This window comes from Tachyglossus aculeatus, chromosome 6 (assembly GCF_015852505.1).
Source record: "Tachyglossus aculeatus isolate mTacAcu1 chromosome 6, mTacAcu1.pri, whole genome shotgun sequence".
NCBI classification, from domain to species: Eukaryota; Metazoa; Chordata; class Mammalia; order Monotremata; family Tachyglossidae; genus Tachyglossus; species Tachyglossus aculeatus.
Genome location: NC_052071.1, coordinates 26,531,384 through 26,554,004, shown reverse-complemented (window position 1 = coordinate 26,554,004; position 22,621 = coordinate 26,531,384). Strand labels below are relative to the sequence as shown.

At 43.1% G+C, this 22,621-nt stretch overlaps 1 protein-coding gene across 1 annotated transcript; it reads right to left on the bottom strand.

The window, feature by feature from the left end:
- Positions 1-603: 603 nt before the first annotated feature.
- TMEM185A (transmembrane protein 185A) lies at positions 604-22,074 on the bottom strand. The gene is made up of 7 exons (XM_038747911.1): positions 21,971-22,074; positions 12,591-12,767; positions 11,206-11,413; positions 9,047-9,130; positions 7,947-8,123; positions 4,231-4,354; positions 604-3,225 (listed from the first exon to the last, which is right to left on the bottom strand). Exons 1-7 carry the CDS (start codon positions 22,006-22,008, stop codon positions 2,981-2,983), a joined length of 1,053 nt encoding a protein of 350 aa, XP_038603839.1. The 5' UTR covers positions 22,009-22,074; the 3' UTR covers positions 604-2,980.
- Positions 22,075-22,621: the final 547 nt, after the last annotated feature.

The following is a 22,621-nucleotide window of genomic DNA, read 5'->3' as shown; positions in this document are numbered from 1 at the left end:
TATGGGATGCCTTAGGAGATGAGATATGAAAGAGCTCAGAAATGAGACTGAGAAGCAGCATAGGAGGTGACTAAGGTGTAAGAAAAATGACTAGGGGAGACAAGAAAAGTGATATGGAAATAATTAGGGGAACCAAAGAACACAGGGAATAAGAAAGGTGGAAGAACCAAAAGTGCCTAAGAGTCAGCAGAGTCAAAGGCAGCAGAGGTCAAGATAGATTGAGTAAAGCCCATTAGATTTGACTATGAGTCACTAGGGAGTATTGTTTCAGTGGAGTGAAGACAGCGAAAACCCCAAAGATGTGGGTCAAGAAGAAAACTGATGGACTGGAAAAAGGGAGCAGGAATATACAAACCTGATAATTTAGACAGGATGGGAATGGAGATAGGGTTACAGCTGGAGGGAGAAATGGGATCCAGTTGGTTTTGAAAAATAGAAGCATGTTTGAAGGCAGAGGGGAAACAGCCAAAGGATAGTGAAAGACTGATGGTGGGATTAAGGGAGAGAATGATGGCAGCAGCAGCAGAAATTTTAATAAGTGAGATGATGAGTAGGGAATAAAATCTTAATCTAACTGCCAAAACAGACTGGACATCAGGCCAATTAACTGCACATGTAATTCCATTACTTTAATTAACACCACATTTTTACACTGGGATTCACAAACTCTTTTCTGCTATAGCCCTTATCAAGAATCAACATACCTTGGTTTGCCCATAAATCACTGATAATTACAATGGCTCTAATATGGGACTTTACTTGACAATCAAGCAGTAACTGTGATAGAAAATGCAATATACTCTGGTTGGGCACAAGTGGTATTACAACTGTGTACTGGTCAGCCATATTTGAGTACAATTAAAGTGGCTTCTCAAAAGCATGAAAAGACAGCTAAATGATATTGTCCCTTGCCAGAAGTATCACAATTTGTATATTTTAACACCATCCAAATTTTAAAATCTATGCTCAACCTTAGGAAGTTCAGGTAAGTTTGACTCGTCCTTGAGTTCCTGCAGGCGATTACTTGGTACTTAAATGCTGGAAGAATTTATTTCATTTCTTAGAAAACTGCAACAACAAAAATAAAGTGTGCTTTCACTTGTCTTAAAACAAATCATGCACTATAGCATTTTCTTAGCAGAGAAAGTACTACAATAGCATTATTTGTTGAAATGACAGATACATTTGGCTATTACGAGCCATTACAATGTGTTAGAACTAGGACACAACCCAGTTTTGATCCTAACTTTTAAGAACTGTCATAGCCGCAACTGAATTACTGTACTTGGCAAACATCTGTGGAATTGTTATGGGCTTCAAGTTTTTCTTCCATAAAGCACTTGTCTCCCTGAATAAAGTTCTAAAGATGTTTTGCTGATATCCATGAGTCTGAGCTGTTTACAGCAGCACACAAACTCCATAATAGCAGAATAAGTTCAACTGGACTTCTCTGATCAAATAAAATAACCTACGCATTGTGCACATGAAAAATGGGAATTTATTGAACAGCTGGGTAGGAAAAAATTGTGAATTTTAGCTAAATTGTTTACACACAAAACTGGAGGAACTACATTTTTTTTTTAAACAGAACATATTTGCTCCAGGCCAGTGCAAAGGTTATTATGGTAATTTACATAATTTACATGAAATTCAATTTAGACTTTTACCTAAATTATGACCCCACCCTCTTCAAGTCATACCCTGAAAGGTTATCATCAACACCGCACTGCTTTTTTTTGGCGGGGGGAGGAGGGGGACTAAAAAAAAGATATGTATGAGTGATCGATTTTCTTACCTCTAATCACTGGAGCAGTATGGTACTGACAATACAAATACATTTTAATTGATAGAAAAGTATCAGCGTTCCTGTTTGCTGGCAGGTAAGAATGTTTTAGACTGTTCTTAAATTCTGATTTGTTTTTCTTATAAACCTTCAAATTGGAGGATGTCAAATGGATAAAGCATATTTCTCTAGGTGTTCTAGAGGCTAGAGCTGAAATGGGCTTGGGATTTCAAGACAGTCAATGAGCTGACTCTACGATCTGATGCTTCATTAGGGAAAGGCAGGAATCAACTAGAGAAATTTGCCTACTTCCAATAGCATTGGCTTTGTTATTCTGCTAACTAGTTATCTGCTACACCAGATTTTAAAAGTCCCCAGTTTATTGATAGGTCTAGACCTGAGTATACAAAGACCTGAATTTCAGATCAATGCAGTTTTCGATCACTCTGGTCACCCTTCCTTAGTAAAATGCCACACTAAGAATACATTAATGTGTTCAAAGAATTGAAAGGACATTTTCTGAAATAGTACACATTTCCACATACAGGCTTTTAAAAAAATAGTTTAACATAATGTATTTATACTGTACAGAACTAGAATTTAACCGAATATATTACATTGCTAAAATATATAAATACTATACAGTTATGGATTCACTCCATTAGAAAGGTCACCAAATGGACTAGTAAGACAGCTATCAACATGCCTAAAGAACAGTAGGAACACAAGAAATAATACCTATATTTTCAAACAAGTGGTAGGGTAGAGAAATATTTACATTTGCAGTAGACTATAACACAAACGGGAAAAATATGAGATATTCATTTAGATGATCCAGGGATAAAAAATAACATTTCCTAGCAGTATTTTTGATAGGTATGGTAGTATTTTAAAACCAGTCATGTATGCCATCCGTGAACTTTACTAAACCAATTAAATTCACAGCTAGTATGAGCTTTTATGTGCCAATCTAAACCGCTTATGTACCCAAAAGCTGAGTTAAAATATTTCCAATATCTATATTTTATACTTTCAATGGTGTCCATCAAATCCTCCAAAGCATGAGATGAAGACATTTGGCTATCGATTTTCAGTTCCAGTTTATGGGCATGAAAGGCAAGTAGAGTGTCAGAAAGATCCTGTATATTTATATTTCCCCTGCTACTACATATTGTCCTCCTCCTGAACTTCAGGTTCTTAATCTGGCATATCTATATTTAACTTGGGAGGTGGAATGACATACTTCCCAGGACTCTGTGTAATGACTACCCTAGTCTTTTTTCGGAACATAGGGGCGATTTTGGGAGGTTCCGGAACAGGTGTTTCTTCAGTTTCCTCGTTATCTTCATGATGCAGATCATATGAAATATTTCCATATTCCCTAAGAAATGGGAAAATTTCCAGCAGGAACTGGCAGAAGTCTTTGCGAATTCCAAACCACCCTAAGAAACAAGACGTTAGAAATTTTTAAGTTTTAAGGTGTTCATTTGTTTTATAACTAGGTTTCTACTTGAATATTTTTTAATTATTTTCATTTATTGGGCAAGAAGACTACTAAACGTTTCTTTGGAGAATCTGACTGATCAAGAACAAAAAGGATAAAATAACCTTGAGGATTAGTTCAAAGAGCTCTTTGATCTCAAATATGAGTACAATCCAAAATTACACCTCTCCTATTTACCCTTCCAAAACCAACCTAAATTGGTCAAACATTTGTCTTATGTGGACAATGGAAAGAATTTAAGGTAATCTCTTTCTTTAGATAAACCAAACTTGTGGAAAATAGCTGAGACGGTCTTAGAGCTTACTAGACCCTCACCCTAGGTTTCTGGAAATCATTAAAAAAGTGGGATATCTTAAAGTCTGGTGTCACTTTGCAGTCCAGAAGCCTCCAAAGCTTCTTTTGCTGGACTGCTCTAAGACAGAGCTACCGAAATTATCGCAATCATGGCCAAGTTCCCCTTTAGCTAAGTGTGTATTCCTGAAAAAACCACTATAGAATCCACAAATCCGACCACACTGCACACAGACTGTCCTTCCTCATGTTTGTTTGAAATGCCTTTTGCCTTCTCACCTCTTGTTCTGACTGCTGCAACTGTTCTCCAATTTCATAACTACGTATAAACTAGGATGTCAAAAGAGTTCAAATTATCCTATTTTAGGGCAATACAGAATTACTCTTCAGGCATTAGGAACAGGTCAAAGACTTTCTTGGATCCAACTGAAGTAGGCCCAAGCAAATCAGATATAAAATGTGCCTGAATATGGAAATTGGCTGTTCCTACATGACAGATTCCTTCAGAATGCTTCCTTATTCGCTCAATCATATTTATTGAGCGCTTACTGTGTGCAGAGCATGCTTATCCTCTTAAACTGTCATCTAGTTAATTAAAATTTAACTCCATTAAAGAAGTGTTTACAGTCTAAAAATCAGGTACATTACTTACAGTGGTTTCCTCCTTTCTGTCCAAATGTTGTGGCCATTAAAGTTATCAATGAAAGCCAAAGTGGGACAAATATAGGTATGCATGAGAAAGCATTATGGCCATCCAATTTGTGCACAAGCAGTATCTAAAAGAAAACAGTTCCAAAGTAATTACAGAACACATAACAGAAATCTTGAAATAGTTTAAAAGAACTCTGTTAATGAAGAAAATTATTCCAAACTAGAAATCTCTCAGACAATGTCTATTCACTCTCATTCCCACCCACGTATTCTTTCTCAGCCCCTAGTACACAGTAAGCACTTAATACTATCACTACTATTATCTATTCTATTTATTTTATTTTGTTAGTATGTTTGGTTTTGTTCTCTGTCTCCCCCTTTGAGACTGTGAGCCCACTGTTGGGTAGGGACTGTCTCTATATGTTGCCAATTTGTACTTCCCAAGCGCTTAGTACAGTGCTCTGCACATAGTAAGCGCTCAATAAATACGATTGATGATGATCACTACTCCTGTGGGGTAGAAAATTGGAATTCTAGACTACAACCCACTAACACGGCTTTAGCCTTCACCTCTCTGACTCCCAAATCTGAGTATCCCACCTACTCTCTAAGACAGTTCTACTTCAACTCCTCGCCTTCCTCCAAAACGCTCTCCTTTCCAAGTTTCCCATCAAGCCTTGGCTATTGATCACTGGCTTTCAGGCTGGCTACCAGACAGCCCCTTCATGAAATTGCCCTCTTCTCCCTGCTTCACCCCAGCATGTGCTCGCCACTCCAGTCAATCAATCAGTGATATTTACTGAGCACTTACTGTGTGCAGAGCAACAAAGTTGGTAGACACATTCCCTGCACAATCCAACCACATTAACCCACTTACTGTGCTCCACACACACAACTTGGGCTTACTCCAACTCATATTCACCACATTTCCTTCTCCTGGGGTGCTCTCCCCCCTCAGCTCCACCACACTATGTTTCTCTCCCACCTTGAAGAGCCTACTGAATAGCCACCACCTGATTAAACTCCTCCATTCTTCATCACTCCCTCCCCTGAAATTAACCATAAATCTGGGTATTTGTTTCCTTATATTTATGTTGCCAATTTGTACTTCCCAAGCGCTTAGTACAGTGCTCTGCACATAGTAAGCGCTCAATAAATACGATTGATGATGATGATCTTCCTGCCTTTTCTTTAACTGTATGCCCATAATCTTATAGCTATGTTCAATTTTAACTTCAAGGGCTGGCTGGGCTTAATTTCTTTTTTGCCTTTTCTTTAACTGTATGCCCATAATCTTATAGCTATGTTCAATTTTAACTTCAAGGGCTGGCTGGGCTTAATTTCTTTTTTGCACAGGCTTCACCAGCACCAGCTCTGATATTCAGCCTGTTGGAAACTCCTCCTCCACATTTCCTGGACTTCCTCCACCATCTCCTTGCAAACGGCAGGACCACGATCCAGGCTCTCATCATATCCCAATAAGTCTACTCAATCAGCCTCCTTATGTTGCCGTACTTCCAGCCTATATTTCACTCTGCTTTCCAAAACATTTCTTCCCACTCCTCAAAATCTTCTCCTACTCCTAAACACTGGTTTTAAAGCACTCCACCAACTCTCTCCCTCTCACAGTCCACCCGGAGGAGGATTCAACCTGGCAGCTCTGGCCAGCCTGCCTAGCATCTTCTGGCATATCTCCCGTCCTTCTTCACCTACCCGCAACCCATGTTTCAGGCCCACGTGTCTCTCTCATCTCTCTCTCTCTCTCCTTCAAGAGGCCTCCCCTAAGACCTCATTTCCTTTTTTCCCCACTCCCTTCTGCATTGCCCTGATTTGCTCCCTTAATTCACCCCACCCACTCAGCCCCAAAGCACTTAAATAAACATACACTATTTATATTCATGTCTGTCTCCCTCTCTACAGTGTAAGCTCATTGTGGGCAGGGAATGTGCCTACCAACTCCTGTTATATTATTATATTGTACTTTCCCAAGAGCTTAATACAGTGCCCTGCACACATTAAGCACTCAATAAATGATTGATGGATACTTTATCTACTCCCTTCTCCCAGTACAACCCAGCTCTCACTCTTCATTACTCCCCAAGTCACCTTTTCATTGTGCCTCAATCTAGCTCGTTGTGGGTAGGGAATGTTTCTACCAACTCCGTTGTACTGTAGCCTCCCAGGCGCTTAATACGGTGCTCTGTACAGAGTAAGTGCTCAATAAATATGATTGATTCTCTCACCTCAGACCTTTTGCTCACATCCTTCCTCCTGCCTGAAATCTCTTCTTCCTTCAAATCTGACAATAGCTCTCCCCAATTTCAAAGTCCATCTTAAATCCTTCCTCCTCCATGGGGCCGTCCCCAATTAATCTTTCTTCTCCCCAATTCTTCTCTCCCAACTACTTCCTCAGTAGTTTTTTTGCCACCTCCACACTTATGCATTCCATTCACGTCATAACATTTCTATACTTATAAACAAGTACTAGTATATTAAGGTGCTCATTCATCCACAAATCCATTTTTCTATTCTCTTCCCTCCTCTAGAATTAAACGGCACTCGTCTCCCCAACTCAACTCTAAATTCCATAAGGGAGGGATAATAATAAGAAGAATGGTATTTGTTAAGCACTTACTATGTGCCAAGCACTGTTCTAAGCGCTGGGGTAGACACAAGGTAATCAGGTTGTCCCACATGGAGCTCGCGGTCTTAACCCCCATTTTACAGAAGAAGTAAATGAGGCACAGAGAAGTGACTTGCCCAAAGTCATACAGCAAACAAATGGCAGAGCCGGGATTAAAACCCACAACCTCTGACTCCCAAGCCCAGATTCTTTCTACTGAGCCACGCTGCTTCTCACGTGACTTCTCATGACTTCTATTACGCTCTTCCAAGTGCTTAATTCAGTGCTCTACACATGGTAGGAACCCGACAATCTCTACAGACTGATGGTTAAAAGGGTGACTGATTCTTTGGGCTGGAGAGCTGAGGTTGCACGTGAGAGTTCCTCCTGATTGTCACAATGAAGACTGAGGTGGGGAAAACTCTGAGAGGTAGAGGTGGCTCTGTTCTCTTCCCACGGTGGCTCTCGAGCTGCCTTAAATGCACTCAGCACCTCATGTGTACAGTGGCCCTCTGGCTCAAGATGATGCTACAACTCATGTAGTCCTGGTGGCTATTACATGCTGAGTGCATTTACAGCAGGCTAGCAGTCACTCAGGAGACGCTGAGTGAAAAGGTAGCTCCTTAGACCAATTTGGGGCCTTAATCCAGCCAAATGGGACTCATTTGGTCCACCCAGAACAATGCCTTTTCCAAAGACCACCACCAATAAGTCTCATGGATCACTCTATACTTTCAGGCTAAACTAAATATTCCCTGGTTTCTAAACAAAGCCAAAAAGAGTGCCCATTATAATTATGTTTTAAAAAACGCGATTAAGTTTTCAACTTTCTTAAAAAAACTAAACCATTCGTGTTGAGTGGCGGGAGCCCTTTGCAGTTAATCTATTTCCTTGGAGTCAAACTAATATTGTCCTATCTCTCTATACAGAAACGAAAAAACACATCTACAAGCTAGGAAAATTGGACGTGGCCTGAAACTTGCTTGACCAAAACAAAAGATCAATCGGTACACAGCAACGTGACTTATGAGGAATCATTTTAGTGATGGAAAGGGTCACTGAAGATGTAAATATTTTCACCTACGGGTGCTTACCTCAAATGTAAGAAGTGGAACAACAATTGTCATCCAGCTGATGGCCATCGTTATGTGTGTCCTCCTTTGCTCTGCGATCACGTCCATAGAACGCAAAAATAGCACAGACCAAACTATGTAGTACAGTACTACGAGGCACAGAAAGGACATTAAAATCCAAAGTGGAACACAAACCACCTGAAGAAAGAAAGAAAACGAAAACACTGTTTCAGCTACAGTCTTTTTTGTGCTGGTTAAAAAGCAAAAAATTTTGGAAGGACTGCAACAGTATTAGCTATATTAGTGTCTGTTTTGGGATATCCCCATAACGATAAAATCCATAGAACTTCAACTTAGTCTAAATCTTACAACAGTCAGCAATGTTTTGAACATTCTTTCTTCATATCTAGAAGAGTAGTGCCTTGAAATACATGTGAACAATTTCCCCAGACCCTTTATGGGCTATTTCTTCTTCAGGCATTCTGATTCTTTCCTGAAAATCTACCACTTACTCTTGAGTCCCATGTGGGACAGCGACTGTGTCTGATCTGATAATACTGAATCTACCCCAGTACTTAACTTATGGTAAATATTTAATGCCATTATTTTAAATCTTGCAGAATAGTGTGGATACTGTTGATTTAGGTGTGTTCTAAACTATCAAGATTTAAGGCTTTAAAAACTCATCTATCCACTTAATCTGTATGGAATTCATTGGGTGGGCTGATAATTACATTAGAGATTTTACTAATAGTTCTTTTCACATTCATTAAAAGCGATTTTAAGTTTTACAAGTAAATAGATGAAACTATCTGGAAAACTAATCACAGCTGTCATTCACATTTAATATGATTACTGAATCTCAGGTATACCTTTCACACAATAACCAGAAGAGCTTTCTGATTCTACTGACAAAGAAATTAAATGTACAAATGTCAAATCCCACTTTTTAAAATGTATTGTTGCTTCTAACCATAGTCTACCTCTGCATGTACTGCCGTCTCTCTGTCCCAACTAGATAAGAACTTACTTCTCTGAGTCTGATAGGTAATTTTTAAAAATGTCCCCACTGATGAAATTAAGAGTATTTATATAATCATGAACATAGTAAATGAACATACAAGCCATGGCCAGTGGATGATCTTGTCCAGTCTTAGCGCAATGAATATAAACTGCAGAATGTTGACAGAGCACAGGATTTCTAACTAAAAACAGAAACAAGAAAGATTTGAAAGCATGAACCAGTCGTGTACGATACTTTGTTATTAATGAAAGTGACACCATACTCTAATTTCAATATTCCTCTAATATACCTTACGAGATAAGCAAAATAAAATAAGTGGAGTGACTTTGAAATGAGGGCTTCCAAGTTATTTTAACACCAGTACATTTTGCGTCTGAAAGATCTAATTAACTGCCCCAAGGCCATATCTTTTTGAAGACTCCTATTTTCCCTTTTTTTATTGGTCTTTCTTCAAACTCACCATTAATCTTTTCCATGGTCAACATTTCCTAAGTAACATTTGTACTGCAAAATGATTCAACATAACCAATGGCACAGTTCAGGAAATTTTCTGAAAATCTGGGAACTGGGAGCATTTAAAAAAACCTGGACCTTTGGCTTCCTTTTCCACAAATGGTCTTCCTATCAAGTCCCTTTTCTCACTCCAGTTCACATCTCCCTCTGCCCAGCCCTCTTTGGTCTTTAACAGATATTCAACATGGTTCTTTGAAAAGAGCAGTCCTCTATTCCAGCTTTTCCCATCAGCTCTGAAATTACCAAGATTGGGCCTGGTGAGCCGTACACCTCTTGAAAAACTGAGTTTGAAAGCTACAAGGCTGATGGGGTTCAGGAGCAGAGCAAGGGATATGAGAAAGGGCCTTGGATGCTTTACTCACTTTGAGATCAAACAGTACAATCTGAAAAATGTAATAACTGCTGGAAATATACATACTCCTGAACAAAGATGGGATACTGAATTTGTTTTCTTTTCTCCTTCTGTTCATTCTCCTTCATTCTCTGTCTCCTTTCCCTTTTCTGTTTTCCACCTGTGGCACTCTCTTCTCCTCTTCTCTCTCTAGTCCTCTGTCGATTTTCCTTTCACCCCCTCTATTCTTTTCCTGGTTCCTCTACATCCCTCATCTCCTCAGTTTACCTTCACATTGCCCTTTTGGCTCTTCTGCCCTTTTCACTCTGGTCTAGTCCAAATCCCTTCTCCATTCCTCTGTCCCTCTTTCCCTCGTTGCAGTTTTACTTTTTAATTGTTGCTTTCCTTCCTCTCTCTTCTTTCACTTATCCATTTCTCATGCCTATTTTTTTTAGATTGTAAGCTACTCAAGAGTAGGGATCATAAGTACTTACCCTATTGTACTCTCCCAAGCTCCTGGTACGGTGCTCTGCACACAGTAAGCGCTAACCAAATACCACTGATTAATTGGTTCCTCTCAACCAGTATGCCCAGGCTCCCTAGATATATGGGAAAGTTAAGATCTCAACTCGTTCTTTAAGCCTGTTTATATTTCTCTCTATCTCTGTCGTTTCGTTCGTTCAGATTCCCACTCTCTCCTGCTTTCAGCCCCCTCTCTAACGCTGAATTCTCAGCAGCTCTCGGGCTTTTGTTCCAGTACGACTTTTCTAGTTCATCAAATCTACTCTTCCTGCCCTGCTTTACTCTGGTACCTAACTGGAGGCTGCACATGCCAATTAAACAGCCCCTCCCCCTGCTTTATTAGAACATGGCTGAAGTAACAGCATCATCATCATCAATCGTATTTATTGAGCGCTTACTTTGTGCAGAGAACTGTACTAAGCGCTTGGGAAGTACAACAGCACAGGCCTGGGAGTAAGAGGACCTCGGAGTCAGAGCACCTGGGTTCTCATTCCAGCTCCACCACTTGCTTGCTACGTGACCTTGGGCAAGTCACTTTCATTTCTCTGTGCCTCGGTTCCCTCATCTGCAAAATGGGGATTCAGTATCTCGTCTCCCTCCTACTTAGACTGCGAGCCTTAGTACAATGCTTGACACATAGCAAGAGCTTAACAAATACAATTATTTTTAGTACTCTACGATTAAGATTATGAAAAGTAAAATACTTATATAAATGCATTTGTGATCAATCTTTCCATTTTAATGTTCTCAGATTGTAAGCTCTTTCAGGGCAGGGACTATGTCTACCAACTCTATTGTACTGTACTCTCCCAAGTGTTTAGGACAGTGCTCTGCACACAGTAAGTGTTTAGTAAATACCACTGATTGGTTGAAAGTCTATGAACTCTCACCTCCAAAGATCTGTCATGTCGGAACCCCCACACACAAGCTGCAACCGACACCGGAGAGACGAAGAACAATGGCATGAAGACCAAAAGCCAGAAATGGCTTCCTCTTTCAATCCGGTCACAGACGAGAACTTCAAACATCAACAGTAGTAGGTGGATGCCTACTGCAATTAACATAGCTTTAAACTCCACACATGTTTCTCCTTCTGCTCTAAAGAGGAGGATGAAAACAAAAATGAAAATTATTTCAGTTCACCATTTGAATTTCCATATTATAAACATACTTTTCTGGATTTTTTTTAAAAAAATGATACTTTGAGAATTTTATTTAAATACAGTACTATTATAAAACTCTATATTATGTTTGAAATAAATTGTGCAGTTAAAGCGGTAAATATTTTAAGCATTTCAAAAACATTTCAAGAAAATCTAGTGATAGACTAACCTGGTAAAAGCACACTATTTTTCTAACATTGGGCCTCTCTATTTTTTGAAACGATGTATTGGTATCTTTGTAAGAATTCTCATTCTTAAGAAGCACAATGGCAACAGCTGCTTCCCTATAAGTATCTTTCCCTAGTATTCACTTCCCATCTCTTTGGAGGACTTTAAAAGCTAACGGCCTCTATTAGTATGGAGGCTACCCGGCTGTTTCGTGCTCTCAGGAAGTTAAAATACTTACAAATTACATTTTAAGCCAGCTGATTTAATACACAAAAAAGTTCTCCAAAATTTGAGCTTCAGGAATTATATCGTCGAGAGAAAAGGGCCTTATAAAATTCACTCCAGAGCACAAATAGGATGCAAACCAAGTTCTGTACAGCAGCACTGTGTCTGTGCTAGAGCTCCGTAATAGCTTGGCCCTGTTTCTTCTGCCCTCAGAAGTATGTGGTCTCCCCCGGACTGATGGAAGGGAACAGAAAATGAGAACTGAGAGAAATAGGAGAGAGTAGGTTCTAACAAATGAGCTATCTGTGGCATTGCTGCCCATCCACAATTGTATATGCGTAAAGTCCCTATGTGCCTAAGCACCTGAGGCCCACACAGGGCAACAATATATTTATGCCACACTGTACAAGTGTTGCTTTATTTCTATTTGGAATGAGGCCAGACTCCACTGAGACTTTAGCTGGATTCATGTCAGCACTCCTGGAGTTTGTCTACCAACTCTGTTGTATTGTACTCTGAAAAGTAGGGATTAAGACCGTGAACTCCATGTGGGATATGGACCGTGTCCAACCTGATTAGCTTTTACCTAACTCAGAGCTTAGTACAGTGCCTGGTACAAAGAAGGGCTTAACATATGCTTTTTTTAAAAAAAAAATTTAAAAATACACAAACTAATTAAAATAAAAAAATTCCAAACTAAAGACATACCCGAACCTTACCGATATTGGGGGTTTCGTGCCCAAACTCCAGTTCCAACTGAAGCGCCAACAATGACCATTAGTTTCCATAGCCATATTGGAGCAAAGACAGCCCAGTAACTCCACTGAATTATGCCGTCCAGACGAAGAGCCAGTAGTACAGAAAACAGCAGCAGGCAGGCGTAGATAAGAAATTTGCTAAGAAATAAATGAAAATGTCTTGTGAGTGGCTCAGAACTCAAACAAAATTACAAGTTTATTCTTAGTGCCTCAAAATACTGTATTCAGTTCATTATTTAATTCCACGGGTACAGACATACTAATCACCATGCTCTTAGCTCTTATTATCAATTAAATTATTTAAAAAATACAGAAGAACAACATGTGCAAATTGCCATGTATATATGAAGGGATAAATAATTAGAATATAAACTCCCCCTCCCACAGCATAAGACTACACCATCATTAGTCACACAGCTGGGTTGACTCCTGGAGTGTAGTTACCTTTTCGACTTTTCTAACCTAAATAAATGGTTTTACTGACCCAATTTGCTGGATTAGCTATTAGAGTCAATTTCACCATAATTTTCAGACCCACACCTAACTACAAAGATAGGCTTTGCAGAATTCCCTGAAAACTAGCAAAGCTGGCTTCGGTTGGATAGACACATTTATTAGCTGCAACCAACAAGTATGCAAGAGCAGGCCTCAAAAGAAAATTAACCCGGTTCACTTCAAGGTAAAACATTCCAATTACACTGTCAGGTACCCAGGTACCTTGTCTGCTAACTTCTATTCCATGTTCACTCTGAACCCAACATGTTCTAAGTTTTTGCCCACTGTCTACAAATTCCTCTTGGACACAAAGAGAAGGATTCATTTTTACCAACTGGGTGTCATTATATGTCATGGGTAACATTTTCAACTCATTCCTATATTCAGTGAATCACTATGAGCAGAGCATGCTCTGGGGTTTAATTGAAGTGCTGGCCTTCATTTTGAAATTCTTCAGAGATTAGCACTTAGGTATGTTAATATACTAATTCCCTACATATCCATCAAATTACCAAGATGCCCTGGGAGAAACCCTTGAGTTCCTGACTCCAAGAACGCTAAGATATTCCCTCCTAGTGATTTGACAAGATTACACTTTGGCTTATCTTCCAGGCCTGTGGAAAACCCTGTTTACTCGCACCCTTCTATGAATGGGTTATGGTAGTCAATGAAGAGTTCCTTTGCGGGGGCTTGCAGGTTTATTAAAGAGAGCACTTCTAAACTTGCTCCATCCAAGACTGATCCGCTTGAGAGATCACATCACGGTTTTCAGCTAATTGGCTTCATAAGAAATTGGCGCACTGGGGAGAAGGGAATGTGGAAAACAATTAACGCTGATGTCATTTTCCCTAGTTCTGCTCCAATCTTTCTCCCTCTGCATTCCCTGGTTCTTACCGATTTTTCAACTAAATCTAAAACTCCATCCTCTTGCTCTCCACTACACTTCATCTGGAGAAAAGTCAAAATGGATCATCATCATCATCATCAATCGTATTTATTGAGCGCTTACTATGTGCAGAGCACTGTACTAAGCGCTTGGGAAGTACAAATTGGCAACATATAGAGACAGTCCCTACCCAACAGTGGGCTCACAGTCTAAAAGGGGGAGACAGAGAACAAAACCAAACATACTAACAAAATAAAATAAATAGAATAGATATGTACAAGTAAAATAAATAAATAAATAAATAGAGTAATAAATATGTACAAACATATATACATATATACAGGTGTTGTGGGGAAGGGAAGGAGGTAAGATGGGGGGGATGGAGAGGGGGGCAAGGGGGAGAGGAATCTAATAAGAGAGGATCTAGTAAGAAGCCACCAATATCGGTTTTGCTGATATGACGGTGGATTCCCCTGTTGAGAATGACAGATGGGCCTCGGATCTGGAATTTCAGGATGGAGAACCTGCGTGCAGGAATCCAGTGGAGTGAATGGAGGGCACGGAGCCACCTGCACCCTCTTGCCTCCTCTAGCAATATACCCGCTGGGGCAAGGAGTGCCGCACGCTGCCAAATGCACAAAGCTTCTTGTCCATGCAGGATCCATTTACGGTCAAAGTGTTCAGAGCATAGTGCCCAAACCATGCCACAGTCCAGCAGCCACTACCATCTTTGCCTTTTTCGGAATTCCTGCGGGTCTCTCCCGAACTTCCCGAAAGTCAAAGGTGGCTAATTGGTCAGAAATCTTCCCCGCTCCTGGCATAGCCCCAGTGGGCATTTCCCTCTGTGCAGAGTCCTGACTAGAACCTAGATCCCTTGATTCTGAAAGCCCTGCTCTCTCCACAGGACTAACATCAAACAAATAGGAAAACTAAAAGATTTCTACTCTCGACGGTATCATCGTTATCTAATATTTTACTGAAGAGAACCAGAGAATTAAACAAAATCAAGTAAACTACTGTATTCAATTCTGTCTGACAGGAAACAAACCGAATAGCCAGTTGGCTCTTCTCACTTCTCTCGCAGGTCAAATTTGCTGTACAATCACCTACACCGATTGAGTGCTTTTTAATCAAGATTAGCCTTAAAAATAATTACATTTACATTAGTGGCATCTCAAAAATGATCACATGATGATTATCTCTGGTTCAAACATTTCAATCACGTCTATACAATATTTAAGCAGTTCACCATTATCCCACAGAACACATTTCTTCTGGTGTTTAAAATACTCCAAATATTGAATTTCCTACTGCTACTTTAAGGATATCCTAGAGAGTAAAAAAAAAAATCATGGAGTGTGCACTGTACATTTTTTGGGATTATGGGACCTGACGACAAACTGTTGCCAATTTGTACTTCCCAGGAGCTTAGCACACAGTAAGCGCTCAATAAATACGACTGAATGAAAAGATCCAGTGAGCCTATCAATAGTACTTAAGAGTCTATTGTGTGCAGACTACTGATGGTGATTGTGGAAGCAGAAGACTGAACTAAGCCCTTACAAGAGACAGTACAGTAGAATTTGTAAACTCCTTGAAGGCAGGGATCTTGTTTACCATATAGTGGGGATCACAGATACTAAAATCAATACATGGATAGGAGGATGTAACGGAGTATTAAGTTAGGTCTCAATCTTGCCTATCTCACCCACTTCTGGCCTGGAATGCCCTCCCTCCTCAAATCAATCAATCAATCGTATTTATCGAGCGCTTACTGTGTGCAGAGCACTGTACTAAGCGCTTGGGAAGTCCAAGTTGGCAACATTTAAAGACAGTCCCTACCCAACAGTGGGCTCACAGTCTAATCCGACAGACAATCACTCTCTACCCTTCAAAGCCTTACTGAAGGGACATCTTCTCCATGAGGACTTCCCAGACCAAACCCTTTCTTTCCTCCTCTGCCACTCCCTTCTGCATCACCTTGACTTGCTTCCTTGGTTCTTCCCCACTCCCTGCCCCACAACACCTATGTAAATATCTGCCGTTTATTAATCTGTATTCATGTCTGTCTCCCCACCTCTAGACTTTAAGCTCACCGTGGGAAGGTAATGTGTCCGTTTATTGTTGTACTCTCCCAAGCGCTTAGTACACTGCTCTGTGCACATGAAACGCTCAATCAATATGATTGAATGAATGAATGAACTACAAAGCAGGAGTACTTCAATCAACAGCATTCATTGAGCGCTGGTGTGCAGAGAAACCTGATTCCTGCTCGCGGGTATAATGAGTGTTGGAGGATATAAGGTGAGGAGAATAGAAAGCATTCAGTGAAGGCTTGAAGGATCTGAATTTGAAGTGAGCCACACTGACCTGGTGCCTTCCCTTCCCCTCAGCACCCACTGGAGATGGCAGTCAACATCCACATTTCCTTCCCCAGGGCCAAAGGCAGCGGCCACAGCAGTGACTTCAGGGCTTGGCACCACCTCCCAAACTTCTTGGTTTGTTACCTTCCTCCTCCAACTCCTTAGATTCCACCCTAGTTTCAGCTGGAATGTGTCACAAACTTTTACATCCCTTAACAAAACTCAATCCCAATGCCCAACCTGGAAACATCTTTCAGAGCATTTAATACGCAATCAATCCCCATTCCTCTCTGGTATATAAAAGTAATGGTGGTATTTGTTCAGAAAAATCTTTCAGAGCATTTAATACGCAATCAATCCCCATTCCTCTCTGGTATATAAAAGTCATGGCGGTTATTTGTTCAGAAAAATCTTTCAGAGCATTTAATACGCAATCAATCCCCATTCCTCTCTGGTATATAAAAGCAATAGCGGTATTTGTTAATAATAATAACAATAATAATAATAATAATGGCATTTATTAAGCGCTTACTGTGTGCAAAGCACTGTTCTAAGCGCTGGGGGTTTACAAGGTGATCAGGTTGCCCCCCGCGGGGCTCACAGTCTTCATCCCCATTTTACAGATGGAACTGAAGCTCAGAGAAGTGACTGTGTGCCAAGCACCGTTCTAATCACTGGGGTAGACACAAGGAAATCAGGTCAGACACAGTCCCAGTCCCAGGGGCTCACTGCCTTAATCCCCATTGTACAGATGAGGGAACTGAGGCACAGAGAAGTAAAGTGACTTCCCCCAGGTCACACAGCAGACACATGGTGGAGCCAGGATTAGATCCCAGGTCCTTCTAACTCCTAGGCCTGTGGCTTTCCACTAGGCCACGTTGCTTCTCTATCAATAAAAAGCATTTAATTCATTTTACACACCAGAAGACAAAGCAAAGTGACTTGGCCAAGGCCGCATGGTATGTCGGTGATGGGGCAGCTTCTAGGTATCTTTAGATTTGCACTGAACAAATCCGCAATCTAAAAGTAGTCAACGTCTGTCACCTTTAACGTGATAACACTATTAAAATGGGATTCATCCATAATCCAGAATTTGAGGTAGAGACATTTTAAATTCCCTTCACTGCCTCCTGCCCTTTGCTTCTCTGAAGCATGTCCTGGACAGTGCCTAAAACTAGAAGTATTTTTTTTTTTAACCCATTGGCAGAATTCAGTAAGACCCAAATGGAGATCTTCCATACTTCTTACCCCTCATGAATGACTTTCCTGCCACCCATGAATGGAAAAAGAACCGCAAGCCCAGACAGCAGAACTCGAGAGACACACTCTAACCTGCTGGATCATCATCATCAATCGTATTTATTGAGCGCTTACTATGTGCAGAGCACTGTACTAAGCGCTTGGGAAGTACAAATTGGCAACATATAGAGACAGTCCCTACCCAACAGTGGGCTCACAGTCTAAAAGGGGGAGACAGAGAACAAAACCAAACATACTAACAAAATAAAATAAATAGAATAGATAGGTACAAGCAAAATAAATAAATAAATAAATAGGGTAATAAATATGTACAAACATATATACAGGTGCTGTGGGGAAGGGAAGGAGGTAAGATGGGGGGGGATGCTGGATGATCACGGACAAGTCCCAACTTCTTCAGGTTCCTCCTCCGGAAAATGGGGATAAAATACCTGTTCTCCCTACCTCAAGACTGTGAGCCCTGGGTGGGGCTGGGGCCGTGTCCCCTCTGATTATCTTGCATCTACCCCAGGGTTTAGCACAGTGCTTTGGCACGGCGTATGCACTTAAATCCCATCATTATTCATGACAGTGGAATGCCCAGAAAGATCTGAATGCCTTGACTAGACAAATAAAAATCACCTTTTCTGATCTGCAGCTACCTCTCTCGCATTCTCTGAAGGGATAAATCAGAAAACTGGTACGAAGACTGAGGTCCTCGTAAAAAAAAAATCACACTACCTGGAACGCTAAAAGAACCAAGCTAGGAGTGAATATAACTCGAGGAAAAACCTCAGGGCAGAAAGGGAGCAACAGGGAACAGACGGCTACGAATTTGTCTGCTGTGTGAAGCCACTTAATTTCTCTGAGCCTCAGTTACCTTACCTGTAAAATGGGGGTGAAGACGGTGAGCTCCACTTGGGACAGACTGATTTTTAGCTTTTATCTACCTACCCCACCGTTTAAGAACAGTGCTTGGCTCATAGAAAGCGCTTAACAAATACCATCATTATTGGGAGGCAGTGTGGCTTGGTGGAAAGAGCCCGGGCTTGGAAGTCAAAGGTCATGGGTTCTAATCCCGGCTCCGCCACTTGTCAGCTGTGTGACCTTGGGCAAGTCACGTCTCGGTGCCGCAGTTCCCTCATCTGTAAAATGGGGATGAAGACTGTGAGTCCCACGTGGGACAGCCTGATTACCCTGTAACTACCCCAGTGCTTAGAACAGTGCTCGGCACATAGTAAGCGCTTAACAAATACTAACATTACTATTGTCGGGGCCTCAGTTCCCTCAGCTGTAAAATGGGGATGAAGCCTGTGATCTCCACGTGGGACAACCTCGGTATCTTCTGGAGCACTTAGCACAGTGCCGGGCACCTAGCAGGGGTTTAGCAATGACCATGATTATTATTATTATAGAGAAGCAGCGGGGCTCAGTGGAAAGAGCCCGGGCTTGGGAGTCAGAGGTCGTGGGTTCTAATCCCGGCTCCATCACTTGTCAGATGTGTGACTTTGGACAAGTCACTTTACTTCTCTGTGCCTCAGTTATCTGTAAAACGGGGATTAAGACTGAGCGTCCCATGGGGCTAGACTGTGAGCCCACTGTTGGGTAGGGACCGTCTCTATATGTTGCCAACTTGTACTTCCCAAGCGCTTAGTACAGTGCTCTGCACACAGTAAGCGCTCAATAAATACGATTGAATGACAAACTGATCACCTTGTATCCCCCCCAGCACTTAGAACAGTGCTCCACACATAGTAAGCGCTTAACAAATGCCATCGTCATTATTATTAGTAGTAGTAGGAGTTTAGCAATGACCATGATAGCATGGCTCAACGGAAAGAGCCCGGGCTTGGGAGTCAGAGGTCATGGGTTCAAATTCCGTCTCCGCTAATTGTCAGCTGTGTGACTTGGGGCAAGTCCCTTCACTGTGCCTCAGTTACCTCATCTGTGAAATGGGGATTAAGACTGTGAGCCCCACCTGGGACAACCTGATCACCTTGTATACCCCCAGCGCTTAGAACAGTCCTTCGCACCTAGTAAGCGCTTAACAAATACCATCATTACTATTAGTAGTAGTAGGGATTTAGCAATGATCATGATGGCGTGGCTCAACGGAAAGAGCCCGGGCTTGGGAGTTGGAGGTCACGGGTTCAAATTCCATCTCTGCCAATTGTCAGCTGTGTGACTTTGGGCAAATCCCTTCACTGTGCCTCAGTTACCTCATCTGTAAAATGGGGATTAAAACTGTGAGCCCCACCTAGGACAACCTGATCACCTTGTATACCCCCAGCACTTAGAACAGTCCTTCACACCTAGTAAGCGCTTAACAAATACCATCATTATTAGTAGTAGTAGTAGGGATTTAACAATGACCATGATAGCGTGGATAATGGAAAGAGCCCGGGCTTGGGAGTCAGAGGTCATGGGTTCAAATTCCATCTCCGCCAATTGTCAGCTGTGTGACTTTGGGCAAGTCACTTCGCTGTGCCTCAGTTATCTCACCTGCAAAATTGGGATAAAGACTGAGCGCCCCACGTGGGACAACCTTAACACCTTGCATACCCCCAGCACTTAGAACAGTCCTTCACACGTAGTAAGCGCTTAACAAAAGCCATCATTATTATTAGTAGTAGTAGTAGGGACTTAGCAATGACCATTATAGCATGGCTCAATGGAAAGAGCCCGGGCTTGGGAATCAGAGGTCATGGGTTCAGATCTTCAAATCCTGGCTCCGCCACTTGTCTGCTGTGTGACTTGGGGCAAGTCACTTCTCTGTGCCTCGGTTCCCTCATCTGTAAAATGGGGGGTTAAGACTGTGAGCCCCACGTGGGACAACCTGATCACCTTGAATCCTCCCCAGCGCTTAGAACAGTCCTTCACACCTAGTAAGCGCTTAACAAATGCCATCTTCATTATTATTATTAGTAGTAGTAGGGATTTAGCAATGACCATTATAGCGTGGCTCAACGGAAAGAGCATGGGCTTGGGAATCAGACGTCATGGGTTCAAATCTTCAAATCCTGGCTCCGCCACTTGTCTGCTGTGTGACTTGTACTTCCCAAGCGCTTAGTACAGTGCTCTGCACACAGTAAGCGCTCAATAAATACGACTGATTGATTGATTGACTTGGGGCTAGTCACTTCTCTGTGCCTCGGTTCCCTCATTTGTCAAATGGGGGGTTAAGACTGTGAGCCCCACGTGGGACAACCTGATCACCTTGAATCCTCCCCAGCGCTTAGAACAGTGCTTCGCACATAGTAAGCGCTTAACGAATACCCTTATTATTATTATTCCGAAGGGGAAGGGGCCGGGGGGGCCGGGAGAAGAGCGGGAGGGAGAAGGAAAGAGAAAGGAAAGGGAGGCGAGGGAGGCCGCGAGGGGGGGCCTTGAAACGAGGGGGGTGGGGGGCGCTTGAAACTGGGGGGGGGCTTGAAACCGGGGGGGGGGGGGCTTGGAACGGGGTGGGAGGGAGGGCTTGAAACCGCGGGGTAGGGCTTTAGACTGTGAGCCCACTGTTGGGTAGGGACTGACTCCATATGTTGCCAACTTGTACTTCCCAAGCGCTTAGTACAGTGCTCTGCACACAGTAAGCGCTCAATAAATACGATTGATTGATTCATTGATTGAAATCCGGGGCAGGGCTTCAAACCGGGGGGGAGGGCTTGAAACCGGGGGGAGGGGGGCTTGAAACGGGCGGAGGGGGCTTGAAACCGGGGGGTAGGGCTTGAAACCGGGGGGTAGGGCTTGAAACGGGGGGGGGGGGGCTTGAAACCGAGGGGGGGGCTTGAAACCGAGGGGGGGGGGGGGGCTTGGAACCGAGGGGGGGGCTTGGAACGAGGTGGGAGGGAGGGCTTGAAACCGGGGGGTAGGGCTTTAAACTGTGAGCCCACTGTTGGGTAGGGACTGTCTCTATATGTTGCCGACTTGGACTTCCCAAGCGCTTAGTACAGTGCTCTGCACATAGTAAGCGCTCAATAAATACGATTGATTGATTGATTGATTGACTGAAATCGGGGGCAGGGCTTGAAACCGGGGGAGAGGGCTTGAAATCGGGGCGGGGCTTGAAACCGGGGGGGGGGGGCTTGAAACCGGGGGGGGGGGGGGGCTTGAAACGGGGGGGAGGGCTTGAAACCGGGGAGGGAAGGGCTTGAAACCGGGGGGGGGGGGGGCTTGAAATCGGGGGGAGGGGGGCTTGAAACGGGGGGGAGGGCTTGAAACGGGGGGGAGGGCATGAAACGGGGGGGAGGGCATGAAACGGGGGGGAGGGCATGAAACGGGGGGGCTTGAAACGGGGGGGGGTTGAAACTGGAGGGGAGGGCTTGAAACCGGGAAGGGGGCACGCCGGCCCCCGGCCTCACCTGGGGTTAAAGTCCTGGAAGAGGCCCCTCAGATTCATGGCGAAGCAGCGGCGGCGCCTCCTCCCCGGCTTGCGCGCTACAACGGGCTCATCGGGCCGGGCCGGGCCGCCTCAGCCGCCGCCGCCGCCGCCGCCGCCGCCTCCTCCTCCTCCGCGGGAGGCCCGGGCACTTCCCGCCCGCCCCTTCCCCCCGCCGCTTCCGCCAGGGCACTGAGCATGCGCCGGGCGGCCTGGGAACGGACGGCCGCTCGCGCCCCGCCGCGCTTGCCTCGGCAACGGCTGCGGAGCATGCGCACTGCCGGCACGCCCCCCCCCTTCCCCCGTCGCCCCGTTCCAGCGCCGTCCGGGTGGGGGCGCTCGGGGGCAGGGAGGCAGCGAGTCGGAGGTCATGGGTTCCAATCCCGCCTCCGCCGCTTGGCAGCTGTGTGACTTTGGGCAAGTCACGCAACTTCTCTGGGCCTCAGTTACCTCATCTGGGAAATGGGGATGAAGACTGTGAGCCCCACGTGGGACAACCTGATCACTTTGTAACCAGCGCTTAGAACAGTGCTTTGCACATAGTAAGCGCTTAATAAAATGCCGTTATTATTATTATTATTATTATTATTATTGTTGTTAAGGCGGGACCAGGACAAATCATTACTCTCCTTAA